Raw genomic sequence first — 26,006 nt, 5'->3', positions numbered from 1 at the left:
AGGGACAGGATCCCAGTGCCCCTTTTATCCTGTCCATTACCCTCTTTCCTTGAGTCCTTTGCTTTGGTACAATACACTACTCCAAATCCAAGTTTCACCTTGTGTTTTACCTTGCTGTTCTTTGTTCCTATGTTCTACCAGGGCTTCCAACATGCATGATACCACCCCTGAAAAGATTCCATGAGACCAAGTTTTTCTTTTTCGAGGTGGAGGAAAAAGTGAGACACCCAGAGAGAGGAAAGACAACATGGCCCTGCTCTACCTCCCCTAGGGCTTTTCTTGTGTCATCCATGGTGTTTTTACATACTGTTAGAGCCCCAGCACAAAGCCTTGTGCTAGGTAAGGTGCACAGTCTGAGTGGTGAAGTTTCTCATTGCTCTTGTAGGTGACTTTTTTTTTTTAATAAATAGGACAAAGCTCCAAGGACTTAGTAATGTTCCCTGACTCATCCTGAGGTAATTAAATCCTCAACTCTCACCTGCTGAGCTGTACCACTGCTACCACTGTCCCTCTGCTCGTCCCTAAGTGGCCTAGTAGTTATAGCTAATACACCTGCCTCTTCACTCATGACTTTTTTATTCTGTCCTCTCTCTCTCTCTCCCCCTTTCCTCCTTCCTTCCTTCCTTCCTTCCTTCCTTCCTTCCTTCCTTCTTTCCTTCCTTCCTTTCCTCTCTCCCTCCCTCCCTCCCTCCTTCCCTCCCTCCCTCCCTCCCTCCTTCCTTCCTTCCTTCCTTCCTTCCTTCCTTCCTTCCTTCCTTCCTTCTTTCCTTCCTTCTTTCCTTCCTTCCTTCCTTCCTTCCTTCCTTCCTTCCTTCCTTCCTTCCTCTTTATAAGTGCCCTACTCTCCACCACTTTGTGGTTTTTGCTGTTGGGGTTTCTAGTACTAAAGAGCCAAGTCCTCCAGGTGTGAAACAGTAGCCCAGACTTGAGGCAGGGGTTGAATGGGGACATTCTGCTCAAGAACCGGGCTGGTTCAGTTTCCCAAGCAAATGATCCTTTTTTCCTTGCTCATAGTTGTTCTATCAGAAAGAGGTGGATGATTCCTTGAACCAAGCATCCTCCTGTACTTTCTTTTTTTATTATTTATTATTGGATAGAGACAGAGAGAAATTGAGAGGAGAGGAGTGACAGAAAGAAACCTGCAGCCCTGCTTCACCACTTGTGAAGCTTCCCCCTGAAGGTGGGGACCAGGGGCTTGAACCCAGGTCCTTGTGCACTGTAGTGTGTGCACTGAAACAGGTGTGCCACTGCCTGGCCCCCTGTTCTGTACTTTCTTTACTTCCTCAGTGGAGCTGATTCTATTTATATATAGTTAACTTAACCCCTTCATATAGAAACATAATCCATTTATATAGAACCTGACCTTGACATATAATTTACAACACAGCTGCAACATTGACTCCTAGTCTTTGTTTATATTATTATTATTATTATTTTTAATTTTAATTTATTTATTAGAAAGATAGGGGAGAAAGAGAAAGAGAGAGGGAGAGAGAGAGAGAGAGAGAGAAAGAACCAGACATCACTCTGGTACATGTGCTGCCAGGGACCAAACTCAGGACCTCATGCTTGAGAGTCCAATGCTTTATCCACTGCGCCACCTCCTGGACCACTATATTATTATTTTTATATTATAGAAGTGCATGCCAACAGGGGTTTGAATCCATAGCATTCCCACCACCAGAGTTCTGAATCTTCAGTCTCCCCACTGCAATCCATCATAGTTCCCCTGAAGTTGTAGACATGAGCCAACCTTCATCTCTACAATTGTCTGTCCACATTTATACACAGTTGCCTCTTTTTTTTTTTCTTTCGGATTCAATCCTCTCTTCCCCTCCAAGCCACTCATGACAACGTAACTACCTCCATATGTCCTTCTCCTTTTCCTTCTCTCTCTGGGTGCTGAGGGAGCTGGAGTTTATTTCATTTAATATATATATTGTAATTTGAGAGAGATTAAGAGTTGAAACCAAGAGAGAAGCACTGATGCTTGCTTCAATGAGGTGTGCACCAGACTTGAATCTTGGTCACACACAGGACAAAAGCAGCACATTATCAAAGTGAACTATTGCATTGGCACAGCTCCTGGTCTTTTTATGAACTCTTCCAAACACCTATGCCATGTGTGCTTGCTCTTTCTGCCTCTTCATTTCTGAATTTGATTGAAATATAGAGTGGAAATAAGCACATAAGACCACTTGGCTACACGGAGTCCTTCAAATGGCATGGTTTTTTAAGTAAATGAAAAGCAAAGAAACAAGAAAAACAAAACCATAAGTTTCTGAAAAGATTTTTTCATACCCATTCTGAGTGACAATCCAGTGAGAAATTATGAAATTTCCTGTTATTGATGATGATGCATGTTCTGGCTTGGGAACTATTTTATATTAGACTAGAACGTATGACTTGTATGCTTGAGGTCCCCATATCATTCACAGCTAAGGGGGTTCTCTCATCTACCTCTCTACTTTTCCTTTTCTATCTCTCCTGAAGTAAATAAATACATATCAGTAAGAGCTAGTTTATCTATGTAAAAACAGACCCCTATTGAAATGGATGAAAGCATTTATACTATTTACTATACAAGTAAAATGATACATGTTGACTGGTCAATTGTAAAAATCAAGGTGAAAAATTGAGATTTTGCTGATTCATAATTAGAATTTCCACTGTCTTTAGGGAAAGATTAATCCGAAAGTGCATTCTCGGTTGATTAAACAAGACATGTGAATCCAAAAATATATTCAAGTTGGTTAAACAAGATTACCAATAAAAGGCTTTTTTATTACTCTGGGGGGGGATATTGGTTTAATAATTATCAGTGATCTCTCAGACTCAGCTCGTTAACAGCTAGTGTGATAACATGTAACATTCCATCTTGCTATCTACCCCATTCTACTTTAGGAGAAAGCTTTTCCTTTTATGGCCTTACCTTGTAGATCAAACCATCATTTTAGCTTAGTAATGTCAAAAAAAGGATTCTGAGATCAGGACTATATCAGGAAATTTATTGACTGATGATACAAGGGGTTATTTTTTAATTATCATTAATCTTATTAGTATTTTTTATTATTTTATTATTTTATTAGTATTGATTATTACTATTATTAATTATGGGATAGGTTTATAGGACAGTTAAGGTACGAGGAATGAGTGCAGGAGGGAGTTGAACTGTACTGTTCCTCATTAGAGAAATTCATCAACTACAAACCAGCTTTGCCACATGTGAAGCACCCCCCTGCAGGTGACATCAGAGCTTAGATATAAGGATAGGAAGTACAAATTTCCCTTAAGCAGCCAATGAAAGAAGACATCTCCTACCCTAACTCCTTGGATCCTACACCTATATGTCTTACCATGGAAACACAGCACCATACAGGGGTTGTGGATTTAGTATGAAATTGGAAGTTAATGATCAAAGAGTATACTCTCAAAGTTGAAACCTTTATTATACCTTCAAAAGACCATTGCACTTTTTGATGGTGTGGGGTGTGAGAGAAACAGTGTCTATCATGGACATATGCCTACTCCTGTGCCTGCACTGTTGTAAGACATTTTCTTGGTTCTGATATACTATTATTCAGCACCCTATGTCACATTCTTTCTAAACTCATGTAGTCATACTGCCAAAGTTCTATAAAAGGCAAAGATAAGCCCATACCCAGGATGTGTGTTGATTTCCAGAATAGAAAGGACTCAGCATAATCAACATCTTATTTTAGAGAATATGAGATTCATTTTTATTTATATATGTCTGGGGATTTTCCTTTGGCTTCTTCATTATGCTAGCTTCAACACAATGAATCAAAAAACAAGTACTGGAGTTCTTCCAAGTATCAAGTATAATTTCAATTATTCAGTGAGCGACCAGATAAAATAACCCTGGTACATTTGTGGCACTAGTAGATTAGAAAGTCTTTCTGGTCCATCCAATTTCCCCTTTTTCTGTTTTCACCTCCCCCAGGGTTCTATGTCCACTTTTTAACTCAACTTCATAATTTTTATTCTAATGTGATAGAGTGATGCTGTTTCATACTCAGGTCCTTGAATATACATGCCAACTTGGACTCCTACCCAACTCCTTTGGGCAGTACTCTCTCACTAAGTAAATTGCTATAGATCTTTTTAGTTAAAGACTGGGAAGATGTTGGCATAGACACTTGCTGTTATATTTCATGATGCTTTTCTTTGAAGACCTGCCTTTTCATTTGCTTGAGGTTTATTTCTTTGAAAATAGACTGAAGTCTAGAAATTACAAGAAAGTTTGTGACTCTTGATTGGAACATTTACTTTCATATGTCTTTATCTTGCATCCTTGGTCTTGTGTTATTATATCAAATGAGCAAGCCACCTGTTTTGATATAATCACACAAGACAACAGAGAATCTATTTGTTATCTATGGCTGTTAGCTATGTGACAGCTCTTTGTAGGCCTTCCTCACGTCATTTTGGATTGAGCTTGAAGGAATCGTATTAAGTGAGATAAGCCTCAAAGAGAGGGATGAATATAGGATGATCTTTCTCCTGGAAAAAAATTAAGAAATAAGGACAGAAAGGGAAAACACAAAGAACTTGAAGTGGTTTTAATATATTGAACCAAAGTAAAAGACTTGGGGTGGGGTAGAACTTTCAGGTCCTGGTGCACAGTGGTGGAGAAGAACAGAGGCTGGGGATGAAAGTACTTTGCAGAAAACTGAGAAAATTTACAGATGTACCACCAACTGTATTTACTGTAAACCATTAATCCCATGAGTGAAAAAAAAAGATATTTTCAGCTGCCTTCCATTGATAGGCAAGTGTTATCATGTGATCCCTGTTAGTTTAAAATTCCATAATTCCAATTTTCTGTCAGAGTGTTCATTTCACAGTTTCCGACTCTCTGCCCTGGCCCACAAAGGACAATTTCTCAACAACTGAGATATATTCACCAGCGCTTTCTTATTGCTTTACTAAATGTTCACCTTAGGACCCTTTTGCAGAACACAGTCAACTTTATTTTCTAACTGTACCTCATACAGAGTTTTGAACTTGCCTGTTTTGGTTGGATTATTATTATTATTATTATTATACTTTTTTCTTTATTACAGTAAGTCTGATATTTCTATTTCACTTAACACACTCATTAAACATAAATTCTGACATTTCTTTGTTCAAGTTTTCAAGGCCTTTCCAATATCAGTTTTAGCCTCATTTTCTGGTAGCCATGAAAATGTGTTAAATTTTCCACTATAGGTGAATGCTTCCACATTGAGAAACTCCTTTATTCATCTTAAAATTTACTCCATTTATCTACACCTTCAGAAAAATATCCTACTCACATTCTCCCTTTCCTGCTGGTACTTATGGATAAGGAATTACAGCTAGATCTTTTGAGAATTGGTTCCTCATCTCTCTTTGAAGACTCTGCTCCTCGTAGACTGTGGACATTGGTGCAGAAGGATTATTAGATCCTTTGAGAAATGACCTGTTCATCTACCATGGGGAATAGATTTATTAAAGCCCTAAAGTGAAGACAGAAGTATTCCTAGATGGCAGAATTATTTCTCTAAATCAATTAACTTTAATTCTGAAATAAATCCATAAGCCTAGAAGGGGGATAGTTTGAATACTTTGGAAAATTTTGTAAGTTCCTTTATCAGTTGGTTGAGGGCTATAATAGAATAGAATAAGTTCATGTAAAAGGAAAATGCAGTCAGTTATATCAGCAGAAGAATATTTACCTCAATTAGTTCAGGGTAAAGAGCAAGGTCAATTATTTTCTGGAACGTCAAGCTATCAGCAAGATTATAGATTATATGGATTCCCTAACAAGCTGTAATGCTATAGAGTTAGTAATTGTGGTAACATTTACCAAATCTTTTTTTAAAAGTTGTTTTTTTTTAAAGTGAATTTTCTCCCAAACAACCTGCTTGTTAGATACCATCAACCGCAATTATGGCTCAGTCAGAGATAAAATTAATTTTTATGGGTAACCATTATCATAATTGCAACAATTTGCAGCACTGGGAAAACACTTTCGTGTACGAAAATTCTCTGATATTCCAGGACTAAGATAGTTCAAGCTTTACATGAATTTCAGCCTTATTGAGTCTAACATCTATATAAATTATGCATTATACATAATGTGGGGTTATAAATAATAGTTTTCACTATGCATTATAGTCATAAATGCATACATTATAAAGTATTATAATTCTTTGTACAAAGAACTATTTTTATTCTAGAATTAAGATGAACATAAAAAATATGAACTATATACATATTAGCTAAAATAATATGTAAATAAAAATATAATCCGGTAGTGGTATTATAATTGTCTCCCTTAATTCCAAGGTCCTGTGTTAAACTGTCCACCCTTGGGGGGTCAGGAGGTAGCATATTGGGTTAAGTGCACATAGTACAAAGTGCAAGAACTGGCTCAAAGATCCCAGTTAGAGCCCTGGGCTCCCCATCTGCTGGGAGGTCATTTCACAAGTGGTGAAACAGGTCTGCAGGTGTCTATCTTTCTCTCCCCGTTCTATCTTCCCCTACTCTCTCAATTTTTCTCTATTCAATCCAATAACAACAACACCAGTAGCAGCACCAACATGAACAAAAAGGAAAAAATGGCCAACAGGAGCAGTGGATTTGTAGTGCAGGTACCAAGCCCCAACGAATAACCCTGGAGGCAAAATAAATAAACAAAGGAATAAATAAATGAATAAATAAATAAATTAATAGTCTACACTCATGAAGTCCTCTGCCTCTGAAAGTCTCTTCATATGCTCTTACAAGTTGGTGTGCTGCTGACAGTTTGAGCCTCTCAGCCCAGGAGCTTCAATTTATGATGTGCTGTGTAGAACATAAATTAAAGGAATAATGGATAAATGAATGAGAAAACAAACCAACAAAACTAGAAGCTATCTAAGAATGACAACTGATTGACTTTGATTAATATAACATACTGTATTTTAATTCTTTTTAAAATTATCTTTGTTTATTTATTGGATAGAGACAGCCAGAAATAGGGAAGGGGAGATAGAGGGAGACAGAAAGACACCTGCAGCACTGCTTCACCACTCACAAGCTTTCCCCTTGCAGGTGGGGAACAGGGGCTTGAACTCAGGTCCTTCTGCATTGTAACGTATGCACTTAACCAGGTGTGCCACCACCTGACCCCTATTGTGATTATCAATATCATTGGAATGAATGTAATCCAAAATTCCCTGCTGAGGAGTGATAGACAGCAATGTATATATGAAATTCTGTCATTATTGCATTATTGTGATGAGTTTGATCCATTTCCAGAGCCTTTAATTACCCTGTTAAGTATATTATAATTAAACCCAGTGAATAGAAATCATTGTTTTTTCAAAGATATGCTTATGTAATTTGCAGCCTTGTCAGAAGTTTAAAGATATTTATTTAATTATACTAAAAAGACATCACTTGTCACAACTCAAACTAGATGATGTTTTTGAACTCTTGAGTATTTATAAAAGTTTTAGCTGAAGACCAATACAATTAAGATGGGAAATTTAAGTTTATCATATTTTTGAGTCAATAAAACCTAATCTTGAATAATTTTTTCACTGTGATTAAAGAGAGAACCAGATGTATTATCAAACTAGTCTAACAGTGATTTATTTACATTGCTAGGTGAAGGAAAACTGGATAGAATCACTTTTTTTCAAAAAGAAAGCCAAAAACCTCTGTCAGTAAACAGATAGGCTCCTGCTAGATTTGCTAATTAAAGACTGAAGGTTGGGGGTTGCAATATGGCTTATGTGGGAGGATGTCTGCTTTGCTATATTGGAGCCTATTCCCACCCCACATTTCTGGGGGGACACTTCAGTGCACTGGTCTCTCTCTCTCTCTCTCTCTCTCTCTCTCTCTCTCTCTCTCTCTCTCTCTGTGTGTTTCTCTTTCTATCTTAGAAAGTCAACCTGGGCTGGTGAAGCTCCAGTAATGAAAGAAAATGAATGAATGAATGAATGAATGAATATTGGATATTACACTCAGTTAGAATTAGTCTATAAGTGTGTTGTTGGTTAGAACAGGAATTATGTTTTATTAATTAGATAACTGTTTTCAATTAGGTTTATATTGGTCTGCACCTGGGCAATGCTAATGGCTTACTTCTCTATTAATGTCAGTTGGTGGGGTGGTTAGGCACTGTTCTTGTTTGTCATGTTGCATGGATTAGAAGCAGGTGTAGTGAATCAGCACGGCTGGTTTGAAATCTTGCAAAAGCCTGCTCTGAGTGAAAAAACTTCATTTTACATTAGTGAGCATCACCTTGCTGTGACATTTATATCCAGTGGATAGGTTTAAAAGTGGAAAACAGCTTTATTTTTTTCATTTCAATTTTACTTTGTTAGAAATAATGAGATATGCACTTAATTGCACTTTAAATAGGATATTTTTAGCATTAAATGCATGATGTGTAAACACAGCTAGCTAGACACATTTTCCAAAATTGTTAGGGAGTATTTAAACAGAAGTGTTTGCTGTTAACTTTTTTTGTTTTGTTACTGATTTAATAATGATTGACAAGACTGTAGGGTAAGAAGGGTACAGATAAGAAGTGTGCCATTCCACACAATTCCCACCACCAGAGTTCTGCATTCCATCCCTTCCATTGGAAGGAACTCTGTGAGCATGGACCCAGTATCATTATGGGATGCAGAAGGTGGAAGGTCTGGTTTCTGTAATTGCTTTTCTGTTGGACATGGGCATTGGTAGGTGGGTCCATATCCCCAGCCTGTTTCTAGCTTTCCTTATTGGGGGAGGGCTCTGGAGAAGTGGGGTTCCAGGACACATTGGTGAGATCATCTGCCCAGAGAAGTCAGTCTGAGGTCATAGTAGCATCTCCAGCTTGGTTGCTGAAAAAGCATTAAGATATAAAGCACAACAGATTCTTTAATAATCAGGAAACTAAAGTTAAGAATATTGCAGACGAGATGGGCTGTCCTCTGTCTTATGATAATAGTTGAGTTAGGTTTTTAATTTCATTTTATTGGGTAGCCAATGGGTTACAGTACAGTTAAGTGACATGGAGCTTAGACTTACTTTTGAAATAGTTTTTGAGTCTTGAACATGGGAATGCATGTGGAGAAGTTCGTATTGATATTGTTTAGAGTTATGGAAGCAAGAACAACATTTGCATGTTTAGGAGATTACCTTGCCTTGGCTTTAATTTAGATCCATAAACAATGAAATAAATTCAGTGTGTTTCAATCAAAGCTCTTTTCCTTGTTTCAGCTGTGAAGTTGAGTGCCATTTGGTTTATGTCCCAGCTTGTAGAAAGAGAGAGAGAAAGAGAGACAGAGAGAGAGAGAGAGAGAGAGAGAGAGAGAGAGACCAAAGTTTAAGATGCTCAATAGATGATTAATTTTTATGATTAATCAATAGATGATTAATTTTTATTTCAAGGGCTAATTTCAGTAAAACCTCAAAGAACAAAAACAACAAAAAAAGTGACTTTATCCCTCAAGATTTTTGGTTCTTTATAATTTTGAAATCCCTTAGATCCAGAGCTTCTGACCTCAGATTCCCTATATTCATTCCTCTTTGATACTGGTGAACAGAATCTCTCAGAAAAATACCAGAGCCAGCTGAAATTCAGTCAGGGCATCTGTCAGTATAATAACAGCAGATTTGGGCCAGCATTTCAAAATGGATAATTAGAAATTGGCTCTTTTTGTTTTGTTTTGTTTTTGCAGTGCTGAGGAACCAACCAAAATTGTCTCCCCATAGTTGGTGGTCTGTGAGGAGTTGGTACATAAAGGCTCTGATGTGCTTCTATTTATGCCTCCATGTTAGACTGTGACCCTAAAGCCATGGCCACTGGGACTTTGCCAGAGGAGAAATCAAAACAAAACACAGCATTGATTACCAGCAGGCTTATTTCCAAGGGTCCCACGGCAATTATGCATAAGCACAGTGCCCAGTGCCGCCTCAGTTGTGTCTGGTCTCCTTCTTTGTTGCTGTTATCCTTATGTTTCTGATTCTCAAGACTGTCGTGGGCTGTGCCTATTTCTTCCTGAAACCAGAAGGTCATTTACTCACTAGAGGGGCAGCTCAAACACTTTTGCCATCAAGTGGAGTAAAAATAGTCATACAGTAGGATCTGGAGGTCAAGAGGTGGGGGTAGTTGCTAATACTTTGCAGTGGATGTTACACTTTATTTACTCATACTGTAGGATGGTGAACTTTTCTAAAATATAGCCTCATTTGGTACATGTAACAACTTATTGCTGTAGGAGATGCTTTGTTAACCTAGTTCCAGGAGAAGGGAGAAACTGGAAGGGATGCATGATTTGCCTAAACTCTCCAAACTAATAAGAAAATCTAGGAATTATTCCAAGCTTTGTAATTTCTCCATTAGCTTCTGTCTGATAGACAATCAGCATACATGAATTGGTATATGGTAGCTGGATAATAGTACTTATGGCCTTGTTTATGGCAGAGATTTGTAGGTGGAATAGAACACAGAACTTGCAAGTGTGAGGTCACAGGTTTGATCACTGGCATTGCATATGCTACGGCTGAGCAGTACTCTGGTCAATGTCTCTCTCAACATTAAATAAATAAGTAAGTAGATAAATCTTAATTTTAAGTATATTTTATGATTTTATTAGAGAGAGAGAGAGAGAGAGAGAGAGGAGAAAATGTAGAGAGAAAGACCAGAGCACTGCTCAGCTCTGGCTTATGGTGGTGCTGGGGATTGAACCGGGCACATCAGAGCCTCAGGCATGAAGGTCTATTGCATAATAATTATGTTGTCTCCCTGGCCCATAAATAAATATTTTCTTTTCTTTTTTTTTTTTCCTTCAGGGTTATTGCTGGGCTCTGTGCCTGCACCATGAATCCACCGCTCCTGGAGGGCATTTTTCCCCCTTTGTGTTGCCCTTGTTGTAGCCTCGTTGTGGTCATTATTATTACCATTGCTGATGTTGCTTGTTGCTGGATAGGACAGAGAGAAATGGAGAGAGGAGGGGAAGACAGAGAGGGGGAGAGAAAGACAGACACCTGCAGACCTGCTTCACCACCTGTGAAGCGACTCCCCTGCATGTGGGGAGCCAGGGGCTGAAACCGGGATCCTTCCTCCGGTCCTTGTACTTTGCGCCACCTGCGCTTAACCCGCTGCGCTACCGCCCGACTCCCAATAAATATTTTCTAAAGAGGAAACCGGGATTTTTTTTTTTTAATTAAGACTGTTGGTGCCTGGTTGTGGCGCACCTGGTTGAGTGCAAGGACACAACTTCAAGCCCTTAGTCTTCACTTGCAGGAGGAAAACTTTGTCGGTGGTGAAGCAGTGTTGCTGGTGTCTCTCTGTTTCTCTCTCTCCCTACCTCCACCTTCCTTTTTGATTTATGGCTCTCTCTATCCAATAAATAAATAAAGATAATACAAAAATTTAATTAAGAACCGCTTAGCATTGTAGGTAATTGGCACCACTCTTTAGATCTATAGTTGTGGTAGTGGCTGCTTTCATGCCACTAGTCCTACCATCTTGATTTCCAGACATGCAGCATGCCAGTCTTGCAGACTTAAAAAGGAGACTTGAATCCCAGAACTGCACAGTATCCATAAGGGCTAGAGAAAGCTGCAGTTAGGAGGAGGTATGTTCTCAAGTAGTTTGGTCCAGATTTTAAAGTCTGGGTAATATGGAGTTTGATTCATGAGATGAGAGCAGTGATTTTCTTATTCAGCTAGTCAAAATAGTCATGTCATAGCTGTGGTAGTCAGAGAACTGTGCTAAGTTGTGTGGACCCAGCAAAATTATTATTATGAGAACTGCCATGAAAACTGCCCTTGGGTAGTCAACTGCTCATGTAATTATTCATTCAGGCCATGAGAGGTGGATAAGTATAAGGTTTTTAGAAGATAATTCAGTGGATGGAGATAATCCTACAGGATTTTTTAAACATATAGTCATGAAAAGTAATATTCAGATTCCATATGTGAAATAGTGGTGGAGACTGGGGTTAGGCAAGAACAAAGAGGGAATAAAGAAGAATAAAGCATGCTGTAGAATATAATAAAACACACCTCACTATAGATGAGAATTTATAATAATGAGGTTTGGGAGATAGATGAAGAAAAACTGGCTTGTAAGAATTTGGAAGGCCAGAGCTGGACTGTGGCACACCTGGTTGAACTTACACATTAGCATGGACAAGAATTTGGAAGGCCACGAATGTTGGTATGAAGATTATTTTATGTGACTTTAAGGGGAAAAGTAGCCATCTGAGACTTTCCAGATGGAATGTTATATGTAAAAAAACAGCATTTCTTCTGGAAGTGCCCAGGATAGAATGAAAAATATAAGGGGAATCAGATTATCCTGGAAAGACAAGTTAAAAAAAATACATAGAGCTATCGAGATGTGAAGTGACCAGTTCACAGAGATGGATATGAAACTTGAGAAAATGCAGCGAATGTGCTGTCCAGGTTGCCCTCAAGTGTTCTGCTAGATATCTACAGCTGTGGATATCTAGATATCTAGATATCCACAGCTCTAGCACACTTGCTGTTGGCTTCAAGTGTCTTTCTTCACAACTCAGTCACAATTTATTCTGATAGTTCTAGAGACAAGTGTCTCATCAATTATTTTTGGTTTGGCCCATCAAGTTTGGCTTGAAAGATGATCAGGAAATTTTCAAGATTCCAGTTGAGCTCCTTGTAAATTTGGTGCCATCTTATTCTACATTGAGTTGTTTGTGCATCCTTAAAATAACCTGTGTGTTTATCCTTTTTCCCCCTGAATGTATTGTCTTCTATGTAAACTATTACTATCATGCATCCCTCATTCTTAGGTTCTGGGTATTTGTGAGGGTGGTTTCTAGTTACCTTGATAGTCAATGAGTGAATACTAAGCCTGATCCTGATCTAAGGTTCATGAGTGAGTGTTTTACAATGTTTGCTCTTTCCTGGGGAGAAATGTTATCATTGATTGAAGGAGGCATAATAAGACCCAGCAAGGGAAGATGAAATTATGCTTAGGGTCTAATAGCACTCAAATATGATGACTTGTTAGGATGACTCAGTATGTATTACTCACATGTGTGATTTACTGCAGCAAATGGATAGAGAGGGAGATCAGGAAAAGGAGAGACACAGAAGGCAAAGTTTGGAGTAAAGCAGGTACAAATCCCCAGAAGTCTTCTTTCAGTGGAGTCACACAATATCTGTTCAATTCTTCCAACATAGTGATGACAACTTGTGAGAATATTGTCTACCTGTTTTATTGTGGACTCCGCCCAGAGTTTTAGTAGGGAGTGGTGGTTATGTAAGAACTTTCTCTGTAGCTTTTTCCCAAATTCCAGATTCTCGGAAGGAAAACAGGTATGCAGGATAAGTTATGTTGTTGGTAGAGAGATTGAATCGGAGCATGTCATTCATAATTATTCTGGGAAGTGAAGAACTCCCTTGAATTCCTTCTGAAAATCCAAGTTACCAGTCAGTTATCAGTCAAGGTGCCTGCCTCAGATTCGCTATGTCACACATCCTCTGTGTTGATAAAGTAGTGTAGATGAAGGAAGTTGGCCAAGTATTGAGAGCTTGATTTTGAAAAGAGGTCATGTTTCCAGAAGTGAGACCTGAAGTTGGGATGAAAGAGATGAATTAGAGTAGGGATCAGAGAGCACAGAGGACCAAAGTGGATCCTGGTCTCTCATCCACATATGGGAGATGAAAAGGTAGAAGGAAAATGGAATCTGTTTTAGGAAGTTAGAGGTGCAAACAGGGACAAAAATTAAATGGTGAGTGAACTGCTACAGATCTAGGCAGGGATCACAGGGAATTAAAAATGTCATTGGTTGGGGCCAGGTGGTGGCGTACCTGGTTAAGCACACTCATTACATTGCACAAGTACCTAGGTTCAAGCCCCTGGATAGAGAAAGACAGAAATCAAGAAGTAAACGGGAGATAGAAAGGGAGAGAAACAGAGAGACACCTGCAATATTGCTTCACCACTTGCAAAGCTTTCCTCCTGCATGTGGGGACTGAGGACTTGAACCCAGGTCCTTGCACATTGTAACATGTGCTCCTAAACAGTTGTGCCACCACCCAGCCTCAAAGATTTCTGGCTGTCTCTATCCAATAAGTAAATAAAGATCATAAAAAAAAACTTTAAAAAATGTCATTGTGACTTGTGAATGTGTAGGGGCCTGGGAGACAATTAAGTGAATGAAGCTTGTGCCTTGCCATGCAAGGGATCCTTACTAGGAATGCACAGCACTATGTGGGGGCATCCTGGACAACACTAGGGAAATTCCATGGATGATAAAGTGATGCTGGGCTTACTGTGTGTGTCTTTCAAAATACTGAATGAAAATTGGACCTGGGGTCTGGGCTGTGGTACACCTGGTAGATCACACAAGTCACCATGTTCAAGGACCTGAGTTCAAGCCCCAAGTCCTCACCTGTGGGGGTAGGGGAAGGAAATTTCTAAGTGTTGAAATAGTACTGGAGGTCTCTCTAATTCCATTCTCCCTCTCTATCTCCCACTTCCCTCTCAAGTTCTAGCTGTATCTCTATCAGTACAAGGAAGAAGTAAAAAAAGGAAAGAAAGTAGAAAAAATGGCCACTGGGAGTGGTAGATTCCTCATATAGGCACTGAACTCCAGCAATAACTCCCAATAGTAAATTTTTAAAAACTATTAAGTTAAAAAAATTAATTGGCCCTGGAAGACGGTCCAGCAGTACTACCCATGCATGAGGTTCTAGGTATAAAAATGATGTAAACAGATGCTTTAAATTTAAGAGTATCTATATGCACTGAGCAAGACTCATTCAGCCAGGTCTGTGAATAGCATTCCTGTGCATCATATCTTTCCACTGTCTCTTGATCATTTAAAAGAAAGTCCTGTTATAAATTTTTTTTCTGTCACTGCTTTGTACTGTTTTGTTTAGGTTTTGATTTCACAGGCTGATAGTCACAGATCTCACTCATGGGTGGAAGTTCAGAATAAAGGACAGTAAGAGGAGGAAACAGACGGTGAAACCTGGACTGGGTGTGGTGTATTGCACCAAAGCAAAGGACTCTGGGAAAGGAGGGACTGGGATGGGATGAAAGGACACTGGGGTCCTGGTGTATGTTGGGGAAGGGACCCTAGGCCTGGTGAGTGATTGTCTCTCATACACCTATCAAGGGGAGATGAGAGATTTGCCTCTGTATTAAAGACTATATTGGAAACCATTAAACTCCCCCCAGTAAAAAAGAAAAGGGGGAAAGGAAATAGATGAGCTTTTGAAAAGAATAAAAGAAAATTCCTTAAGTGTTACTGCAGGTTCGTTCTCCTAGTCACTGAGGAACAGAAGCAGTCAACGTCCATCTCTTTATTCTTGATGCAAACGTAACTCTGTTTTTCCATTTTAAGGGGATTGCATTTGCCATTCCATTAATCTCAATGCTGCTTGCTGGTGAAGAAAGAAAACTGAAAACTGCTTGTTTGGTGTCCTCACATCAGGGAGGAGGGGTGATGGAGGTGTTTGAATTTTATATTACATCCTTGACTTTCTCCCAGACCCTGACTTTTAGCTCCTTGCTCTCAGATATTTAATTTCTTTTTTTTTTCCTGGACTCTCAAAAGGCATCAAGGTTCTGATAAGGATACCATCACTACACAGAATCATGTGGACTTGCCATTACTTTACTGCTGCTCATGATAAAGATATGATAACTAAGGACAGAGCTCAGTGGTAGAGCCTAGGATTTGAGTGCATGAGGTCCTGAGTTCAATCCCAGCACTGCTTATGATAGATCCAACACTGTTCTGGTCTCTCTGTCTCATAAATATAAAACATAAATCCTTTTAAAATTTTTATTTATAAAATGGAAATATTGATAAGACCATAGGATAAGAGGGGTACATTTCCACACAATTCCTACCACCAGAACTCTATATCTCACCCCTCCCTTGATAGCTTTCTTATTCTTTATCCCTCTGGGAATATGGACCTAGGATTATCATGGGGTACAGAAGATGGAAGGTCTGGCTTCTATAATTGCTTCTCTGCTGAACATGGGCATTGGCAAGTTGAGCCATACTCCTATACTGTCTCTCTCTTTCCTTTGCTCCACTGTCACTGGTCATCTCCATCAGGAATATAAATCTTTAATAGAATTCATTTATTTGGAAAACAAAACATCTGTGTCTGACTCTGTGTGGTTGGTAACACAGCAATTACTGCTGCTTCTTCTCTCACTCTCCAGATGAATAAAGAATTGGCAACTCTAGCCTGGGGGGTAGGTAGAGGATGTGAGTGATGACTGGCACATCAGGCCCCCATGACCCCAGGCACAGTTCTGACCCAAATCACTTCACTAGACATCAGGAGGGCAAAGGAACATGGTGATTTAAGTGGTTTTGAAATTCTCTATCTCTCTTCCTAACATTCTAGGGCTTCCAGCAAAAATTCTCCTTTCACAGTAAAGAGATTGTGGCTATCAGTTGTTCCTGGTGCAAGCAGGCGGTAAGTTGTACCATAAGGTAAAAACTAAAGGGGCTCTCACCTTGTTAAAGTAGATGTGTCATGGCTGGAGTTCTTGTCTGTAATGGGGAGGTTTTTCTAATTTGAGCCATTATTTTTTTTATGTAAGAAAGACAGACTAAAAACAGCCATAGAATATGGTTGGAAAACATCATTTCAAGTTCTTGTTTAAATAAAAAAAGCTTTTAATTAAAAAAAAAATCAGTTAATCCTGGGGCCATGTGGTGACATACTTGGTTAAGTGCATGTGTTACCATGCACAGGAACCAAGGCTTAAGTCCCTGATCCCTACCTGCATGGGGAAAACTTCAAGAGAAGTGAAACAGGGCTGCATCTCTGTCTGTCTGTCTGTCTGTCTGTCTATCTATCTATCTATCTTATCTATCACCTATCTATCTATCTATTCATCTATGTATCTATCTACCTATCTCCTTCTCCACCTCTTAATTTCTCTGTTTCTATTGAAAATAAATAAACTGATATATATTTTTAAATAAGTTAATCCATTCTTTCATTTATATGTGCTTGAAGTTGGAGTCAGAGACTAGAAAACTCTATACACATAGCCCTGAGACTCTCACTTCTCCATCATATTTTTATTTTATTTCTTTATTGACGAATTAATGTTTTACATTCGGCAGTAAATACAATAGTTTGTACATGCATACCATTTCCCAGTTTTCCATATAACAATAAACCCCCTACTAGGTCCTCTGTCATCCTTTTTGGACCTGTATTCTCCCAACTACGCACCCCAGAGTCTTTTACTTTGGTGCAACATGCCAATTCCAGTTCAGGTTCCATCATATTTTTTCTACACTGGTTGAAACTCCTCTTATGTCAGGAAGTTACAACATTCAAAACAAAAACAGATGACATTAGGTAATTCCTTTCACATGAGAGTACAGGCATCTTGATTCTATTCTCTTTTTGAGGAAAGGTAACTTATACTATGGAACTATATTAAGAAAGGAGGGTGACTTATATTCTTTTTATGTTTGGCTCTTGTAACTGTGTATCTGCTCAATGAAATGTAATCCTTCTTTACATTTGAACATATAAAGTCATTAGTATACAAACATAATTTCCCCTGCTTATTTTTTTTCTTTTTTTTTTTTCCTTACTCTTTCTCCCATCTTTTAACACCTCTGTACCCACAAAAAGCTACATTTTCTCACTTGTTTGTCCAAGGACCTGATTTTTACTTTTAGTTAACCAGGTATACTCTATCTCAGGGTTTTGGAAACTACAGCCTATAGACTAAATATGACTACTGCCTGTTTTTGTGAATAAAGTTTTATTAGAACACCACTATGATCACTTATTTATATGTTATCTGTGGATCTTTTGCATTTATGTTCTCCCTACAACTGCTTTAATGCTACAAAAACAGAGCCAAGTAGTTAATAATAAATTTAAAAACACATTTATTATCTGGACTTGTGTAGGAAAAGTTTGCCAACATCTGATCCAATTTATCAAACAACCTACTTTTTTTTTGAATGACTATATAAACTGGGCTGTATATTCATGAAGATAAGGGCTTTGGTGTTTCAGAGAGGTTAGAAGTTTGCAAGAAGATATCCATATCTGTTAACATCAGACTTAACTGTTCTGTACAAGGCAGAATCAGATGCCCTTAGATGAAATACACAAGTCTGACTTTTTGAAAGGTTGATAATTCCATAATCCTTTTTTTGTTGTAGGCAATGCCTATCAGGATAACTTATTGTGATTAATAAGGGATGCTTTCAGCTGAAGCTTGGTGTTCTCACAGTCTTCCCCACACCTCCTTTTTTGTTGTGGTTGTTGTTGTTGTTGTTGGTTTTTGTTTTGTTTTGTTTTTTGTTTTTTTTACTCTTGGCCTTTTCATTTCTTTTCAGTTGTTACACAAACAGTCTTTATGTTTCTGTTCAAGAACATGCCCACAAATATTAGTCCTTGAAAAAAACCTCTATACTGTAAAGGCAACATCTCCATTTAGAGAGGAAAAAGCAGATTCAGAAATTTGGTGTCCTTAACATTGGTTAGTCACGTTGTTAGTGTCCTTGGTCTGGTGAGACCCCACCTGTGGGACAGTCTCACTCGCAGGTGGACATGTTGACAGCACCTGTCCCTGCCTTTGTAGCTACTGATCTATGGGGAGATAGTTTAGCCAGGGTTGTTGACCTTGCAGTGAGTACATGTGTCCTTTTCATGAATCTAAAGTTCAAGTACTGTGAAAGCTAGAGTTTCATTAGACCACTGATGACAGAATTTGATCAGTTTCACATCTTTTAGTTTCCCAGGGCTTCACCTTATAAAAATTGATTTTTTTTTCAGGGATGCAAAGCGAAAATAGTTTTAGTCAAATTGTAGTGCTAATGTATCTTAGAAATTACTAGTTATCTCTTTTGGTATATCTGATGCCAAACAAATCAATAAATGACCCTCTGTTGTTTGACAGAATAAGAATTTGGTTTAAGAGTGAGGTTTCCTGAGTTTAGTTCCTGACTCCAGCACTTAAAAGCTGAAAAAAATTGAACATACTTCTTTTTTTTTCAAATTTTTATTTTATTACCATTAGACTTATCTTTGGGGCTTGGCTACTTGTATGATGAATACACTGCTCCTGGTGACCATTTTTTGCCTTTTCTTTGATAGGAAAAAGAGAGTTTGACAGGGAGGTGGGGAGATAAAGAGGGAAAGAGGAAGGACAGAAATACTGTTTCACCACTTGCAAAGCTTCCCTTCTGCAGGTTGGCACCAAGGTATGGAACCTGGGTCCTTGTGTGCATGGTAACATGCAGGCAGAGACCAAGGACTTGAACAATAAGCACCACGATCCAGCCCCTTTCTTTTTATTTTTAAATGTTAATTGCTCATGTATAAGAAAATTAGAGTAGTCAGTTTTTGAGATTCCTATTATTTTATAAATGCAGTGGCTGGATATTTAGGGGTTTATTTGAATTGTTAAGAAAAAAGCAAGTTTTCAAGAAGGTATTCAAATAAAATTTCTCTAGCATGTCAAATTATTTACAGATCATAAGTGTTGAATGACAAGGGAATGATTATTAATATTTTATGCTTAATGAATTAGTTATTAACTATAGGATAATAACAGACACTTAAGATATGTATAAATAATGATGAAATAGCTCTGATGTGATTTAGTTGGGATAACTGTATTTGCCAGTTTTCTTGAGTCAACCCTAATTTTATGCTTGTTGTTCCACCATGATTATTATCAGTGGCCCCTTTCACTCTCAAAATGGTCCCAATGAAGATGAATAAATTATGTGGTTGCAATAAATATAATTCACGGAGAATCTGGTGTCAAATTTTTTAAAAATCACTATGATTAAAATGTTAAGACTGGTAATCATCGTGCTGAGTGGACCTGATGTTCATTAGAAAATAAATGTTGCCTCTCAGCAGCATCACTTCACAGCTGCACAAAAGATGATTGAAATGTGATCGGCTTAATGTGTAGTAACTAAACCCCTGATAATATGTGCCTATATACCCTGAGGTATAGGCACATATTAGTTCTCATTTACTTCCTCCCTTTCAAAAAACAAAATGATTTTAGACCAGCCAATTGTAATAAAACACTTTTTAATAGCATTCCCAGGTAAACCCACAAAGCAATTTCTTTGTGCTTTGTTACCTCTTGTATTAAAAGTTCTCTGGAAAGGGCAGCTTGCTTCTTTTCTGGTGCCTTAAACTAGAAGGGTTCTCTTAGAAAGACTAATATCTATGTATAGAAGAAGAAGAACCTGTGGGAAACTGAGAAATGTTACACATGTACCAACTATTGCATTTTACTGTCCACTGCAAACCGTTAATCACTAAAAGAAAGAGAGAGAGATAGGGAGGGAGGGAGAGAGAGAGAGAGAACCAAGTAGCTGGTATAATCTCTTTGTTTATCTTTCACTTCCTTCTCAACATTACCCTAAGCTGTGACCAGTGCAAGTCGTGCGTGTGTGTGTGTGTGTGTGTGTGTGTGTGTGTGTGTGTGGCAGTATGGTTAATAGAACCATCTTAGATTCTATATCTTTAAGTAAATATCCTAAGGGGCTGGGCAGCCGTGTACCTGGCTGAGCACACATGTTACAATGCATAAGGACCAGGGTTCAATTCCCCAGACCGCACCTGCAAGGGGGAAGACTTTGCTAGTGGTGAAGCAACATTGTAGGTGTTTCTCTGTCTCTCTCCTCTATTTCCTCATCCCTTCTTGATTTCTGGCTGTCTCTATCCAATCAATAAAGATAATAATGTTTTTTTAAAAAAATATCCTACTAAGAGGTTATAAAATTGTAGCTGACCTTGATCACCAAGATTTCATTTGATAATGGTGTTTGAAATTTGAAATTGGGTCTTGAATCTCCAGGGCCTGCTTAGGCATCCATAAACAGTATGTCCTTAGTGTGTGTGCATATGATGTGAGTATGTGTACACACATAGGAATGTACGTGTGTGTGCTTGTGAGAAAGTACACTGTGGGCACGCGCATCACTGTGGCCCTTCCTGCCGCAGCCTTACCTTTGCTCAGAATTGCTCACTGGCAGGGGGCTGGGTGGTGGTGCACATGGTTGCGAGCACATGTTGCAGAGCTCAAGGACCCAGGTTTGAGCCCCTGGTTCCCACCTGCAGGGGGAAAGCTTTGCAAGTGGTGAAGCAGTGCTGTAGGTGTCTCTCTGTCTCTTTCCCTTTCTGTCTCCCCCTTCCTCTTGACTTCTGGCTATCTCTATGCAATAAATAAAGAAAATTAAATAATAATAAAAAAAGAATTGCTCACTGGCCTGTTTTTCTCTTCAGTTTCACAATAAGGTGACCTGTTTCATGCTGCATCACATAGAGGAGCCCTGCTCCCTGGGGGCGCATGCTGCTGTCATTGTCCCGCCCACCTGGATCATTAAGGTGAAGAAACCTCAGGTAACTGCCAGGACCCTGGTGCTGCTGGGCTGTGCAGAGAAAAAAGTAACTGCTTCTTTTTTGCTTCTCTCCTCCTGACTAGTCTTTGGGCCCCTATGACCCTTCTTGCTCATCCTCAGCTTCCCCAGTTCATCTCATTAGTCCTTCCCTGTACTGTGTTGGGCTCTCTCATGGAACCAACCTCCCCTTCATAAAGACAATCAAAGCTCCACAGCAGGAATGCTTCCTTCCCATTTCAGTGAAGAAAGATGTTCTCTCTGACAGGAGAAGTCCCCAGTTTTATTAAATTCTAGGGCTGGGTACAGCTGATTTTAAAACTCCAACTTTTACCCCTCTACCCCTCTTCTCCTATTGTCTTGTTGATCATTATTAAATCAATTTAAAAAAGAATCCAGCTCTTTCTTCTTCTGTATGGAAGTCCCCGGGGGGCGGGGGATCTAAAGGCAGGTTGTGTAGGTTTCAGTGTTTGGTTAAGACCCATAGACTATGGGCCATGACCTTCCTAAACTGAGAAGGCCTGGGTAGAGAGCAACACTTATTTCTTAAGGCATGTTAGAATCCATCCTCCTGGGAGTCAGGCGGTAGCACAGCGGGTTAAGCACAGGTGGCACAAAGCACAAGGTTGGCATAAGGATCCTGGTTCGAGCCCCCCGGTTCCCCACCTGCAGGAGAGTCATTTCACAAGCGGTGAAGCAGGTCTGCAGGTGTCTATCTTTCTCTGCCTCTCTCTGTCTTCCCCTCCTCTCTCCATTTCTCTCTGTCCTATCTAACAACAAAAACATCAATAACAATAATAACTACAGCAACAATGAAAACAAAAGAGAAAATAAATAAAATATTTAAAAAAAAAAAGAATCCATCCTCCTAGTACCTGAACTCATTCTGTATTGGATCCTATACTCCCTGTCCTAGAGACACTGCAGCAAAATTCTACATCTTAGTGTTTAACCATTAAGTGTGTAAACTTTAGTAAAAAATGTTCTACCTGTGTACCATGTAAGACCGTTAACTCCAAGTCAGGTAACTAATAGGAGATTATACCTCCACTAGGATTCAGATAGCTTAGGAAATCTTATTGAGTGTAATGTCTTTAAAAGATAATGGGAGGTCTAATTCTCTGATCTCCAAGAGTCATCATTCAATTCTGTTTTCTCATTGGTTCAGTTTTATTAAAATTGTGGTGCCTTCGCTATATGCTTTTGTGTTTTATAAGTTTTCTTCTATTGATGAATAATATTTAGGAGTTATAATCCATATAAGACCTTAGGAAATCTTCAACAGAGACAAACATAGCACCCACATGTTGGTATGCTTCTAAACCCCTCCCTCCTTACTAGGTCCTGCCCACAGAGGCAGGAAACGCCCTTTGAAACGCCCCCAGAGGAAAGAGATGCCCCCAGAGGCAAGAAATGCCCTTTTGCCTAATAGGCCTTGCCCTTTGAGGCAGGAAACACCCCCTCAGGCCTCCCCTTGGCATCACACTGGTTCTTGCTGCTCTCTTACTTGTTTCTCCATGTATTCTGCCAGTTCTTTTGAAAATGCCTATACAATATAGGTTTCTGTTCACCCCACACTCCTAATACTATGGCCATTAGTTAAAAAGAAAGGGAGAAATGTTGGTATGCTTCTAAATTCTGCTTCTAAGACCCCTTCTGTTGCATTGCTTGCCACTGTAGTCTATTTACATAATCACTGTTTTCATTGGTTTAATCCCCACTGGTTAGATGGAAGTTTTCTATGTTCTGTTCGTGCTCTTTTTTTGCTCTGCTCCCTCTCCTAGTCATTTCCTTTCCCTTACCACTTCTGGTGAAGAGATGCAAAAAAGGCGATGTATCTGATTAATAAATGAGATACTGCTTCCCAGCTCAGCCATGAGTCCCTGGTCGTCTCTCTATCGCCCGTGAAGCCAGCACGGCAAATGGCACCCTGAACAGGGACTGGCACCCACACATTTTAATGAGGAGTCCACATTCTCACTAGAACCAAATGCTAGAACATGTTAAATTGTTTGTCCTAGATGACATAGCAATATATTATCATTGAAGTTCAACACCACCACCACCACCCCACCCCCCTGCCAACAATCCACAATTCAGTAAGCTCTTGAGGAACCTCATATTAAAGATTCAGTTAAGGGAGCCGGCCAGTAGCCAGGAGCACAGTGGGTTAAGCACACATGGAACAAAGTGCAAGGACCAGTGTAAGGATCCCAGTTCAAGCCCCAGCTCCCCACCTTCAGGGGAGTCACTTCACAAGCGGTGAAGCAGGTCTGCAGGTGTCTATCTTTCTCTCTCCTTCTCTGTCTTCCCCTTCTCTCTCAACTTCTCTCTGTCTTATCTAACAACAATGACATCAGTAACAACAATAATAGCTACAACAACAAGAAAACAACAAGGGCAACAAAAGGGAAAATAAATAAATAAATAAATAAAAAGATTAAGTTAAACCAAGATTTGTTTCATACCATTGACCTTCAAGGTGTCAGGAAGGTCAGTTGGTATTATGATGTAATACTTAGTCTTGCTCTGAAGAATTGTGTATGAGGGTTTGGGAGAGCTTCATACAGAAGGTGGAATTTACTCTGCTTCTTACAGAGGGTTGGGGTTTGTATGTAGGAATAGAAAGCAAAGACTATGCAGTAGGACCCAAAATTTTGTTCATGGAACTGTGGAACTTGTTTGAAGTTGAAATGGTGTGGGGGGGCGAGTATGTGGGACACTACTATGAAGTGACTCCAGTTTCACATGGGGGGGAAGACTGATAAATGTGAACTTTTCCTTTTAAACAAAGGAATGAAAGAGGACCAAAAAAAATTGTCTTCAAATGAAAGTAGCAAGAGTGTGTAGGCTGACCTACTAGTATGGAATTTTGGAATACTGGAGATAGACTACTTAGGAGAATCAGCAAATAATGCCCCTTTATAGGGAAATGCTAAATTCACCCTAAACAAAGTTTTCATAAAGAAATCTTTTAAGTTAGCAATGAGAGAAAAATTATAATGGATTATAATGATGTGCATTTTCAGTTGTTGTTTGTCCATTTACCCCTCAACACAACTGATTTTCTTCTGTTTTTACTCAACTTTTTAAATTTTGAGATTTTCATACCAATTGGAAGAAATGATACAGAGGGCCCCAAGCCAACTTTACAAAGCTTCCCTACCTGGTACTAACTTGAAGCACAGTCATGAGCTACATAAACACCACGTTTTGGTCAATGACAAATCATATATATGCTTGTGATTTCTGTAAGAGACTATGTGGGCAGTAGGCATATTGTTTAGGGTTTTGCAACTTCTCTGTTTCCACAGTAATAAAATGACCTAGAAAGTCATTTTCATGATAGTCTTTAAACATCATATGACTGTATTCTAGACAATATCATAACCCAGAAGTTAACAATGGTTCAGTCCAGCCAGAACTAATCTCACATGGCAAGCATCCATCCTTTTGTTTTTTTTTTCATAAATGTGTCCGCTTTTCTCTTGACCCTGCCCCTTCTACTCCATCCTCCTGCAAGTGGAAGTCTCTCCTTGTTTTCTTTGCTAGATTATTTAAAAGCAAATTCCATCATCATATTTAATCTAAATATTTCATTCATTGTTTTTTTTTTCTCTGCAGTGTTTCAAATTGGGATCCTGAGTTCACAATTAATTTTTCCCTTGCCATATTCTCTTAATGTACCTCAGTATTCTTAGTTTGCATTCCAAACATGGCCTTTATACCTGTAGGATTTTCCTTGCTTTTATTTTGACTTATTCCATCCTTATTATATTTTAAAATTATACTCTTAGTATCTTTATTTCTTGTAAAATATTAATTTAAATTTATATTTTTCTTTCTTCTATTTTTGGTACAAGTGATACAAGACCGAGGTTCCTTATTTTTATTGTATTTCCTCTGAGGGAGCACTGTTTCACTGTTTATATTTAGCCATGTTAATATCAGTGGATTTCTGGAGCTGTCATTCTAATTTATATACCAGGAGGTCATCCAACAGCCTTTCAACTATTGTCTTTCCATTACAGATTACTACATAAATCACTTATTTATTTTTATTGGGGGGTGGATAAAAGATGATTTTCCGAGTTTTACTCATTGCTTTTAGTTTAAAATTTTCTCTTTTAAATATTTAGTTATTTATTATTGTGTAGAAATAGAAATTGGGAGTCGGGCGTAGCTCAGCGGGTTAAGCACAGGTGGCGCAAAGCACAACAGATTGGCATAAGGATCCCGGTTTGAGCCCCTGGCTCCCCACCTGCAGGGGAGTCGCTTCACAGGCAGTGAAGCAGGTCTGCAGGTGTCTGTCTTTCTCTCCCCCTCTCTGTCTTCCCTTCCTCTCTCCATTTCTCTCTGTCCTATCCAACAACGATGACAGCAATAACAACAACAACGATAAACAACAAGGGCAACAAAAGGGAAAATAAATAAATAAATAAATGTAAATTTAAGAAAAAGAAATAGAGAGAAATTGAGACAGGGACACCAGCACCCCTGCTTCACCACTTGTTAAGCTTTCCCCCCTGCAGGTGGGGATCAGGGACTTGAACTTAAGTCCTTGTGCACTGTAGTGTGAGTGCTTAACCAGGTGCACCACTGCCTGGTCTC

The 26,006-nt window shown here is 38.9% G+C and overlaps 1 protein-coding gene across 2 annotated transcripts in view; it reads left to right on the top strand.

The window, feature by feature from the left end:
- Positions 1-26,006, top strand: part of DGKI (diacylglycerol kinase iota) — a 593,672-nt gene that overhangs the window by 311,883 nt on the left and 255,783 nt on the right. For both annotated transcript variants that reach the window (XM_060196647.1, XM_060196646.1), the window contains exons 7-8: positions 16,393-16,464; positions 21,283-21,399. In XM_060196647.1, coding sequence (XP_060052630.1) covers positions 16,393-16,464; positions 21,283-21,399 — 189 coding nt within the window. The remainder of the gene's footprint in view (positions 1-16,392; positions 16,465-21,282; positions 21,400-26,006) is intronic.

Source organism: Erinaceus europaeus, chromosome 8 (genome assembly GCF_950295315.1).
Source record: "Erinaceus europaeus chromosome 8, mEriEur2.1, whole genome shotgun sequence".
NCBI lineage: Eukaryota > Metazoa > Chordata > Mammalia > Eulipotyphla > Erinaceidae > Erinaceus > Erinaceus europaeus.
Note: the sequence above shows the minus strand (reverse complement) of the source record. Positions and strands in the feature narration are given on the sequence as shown.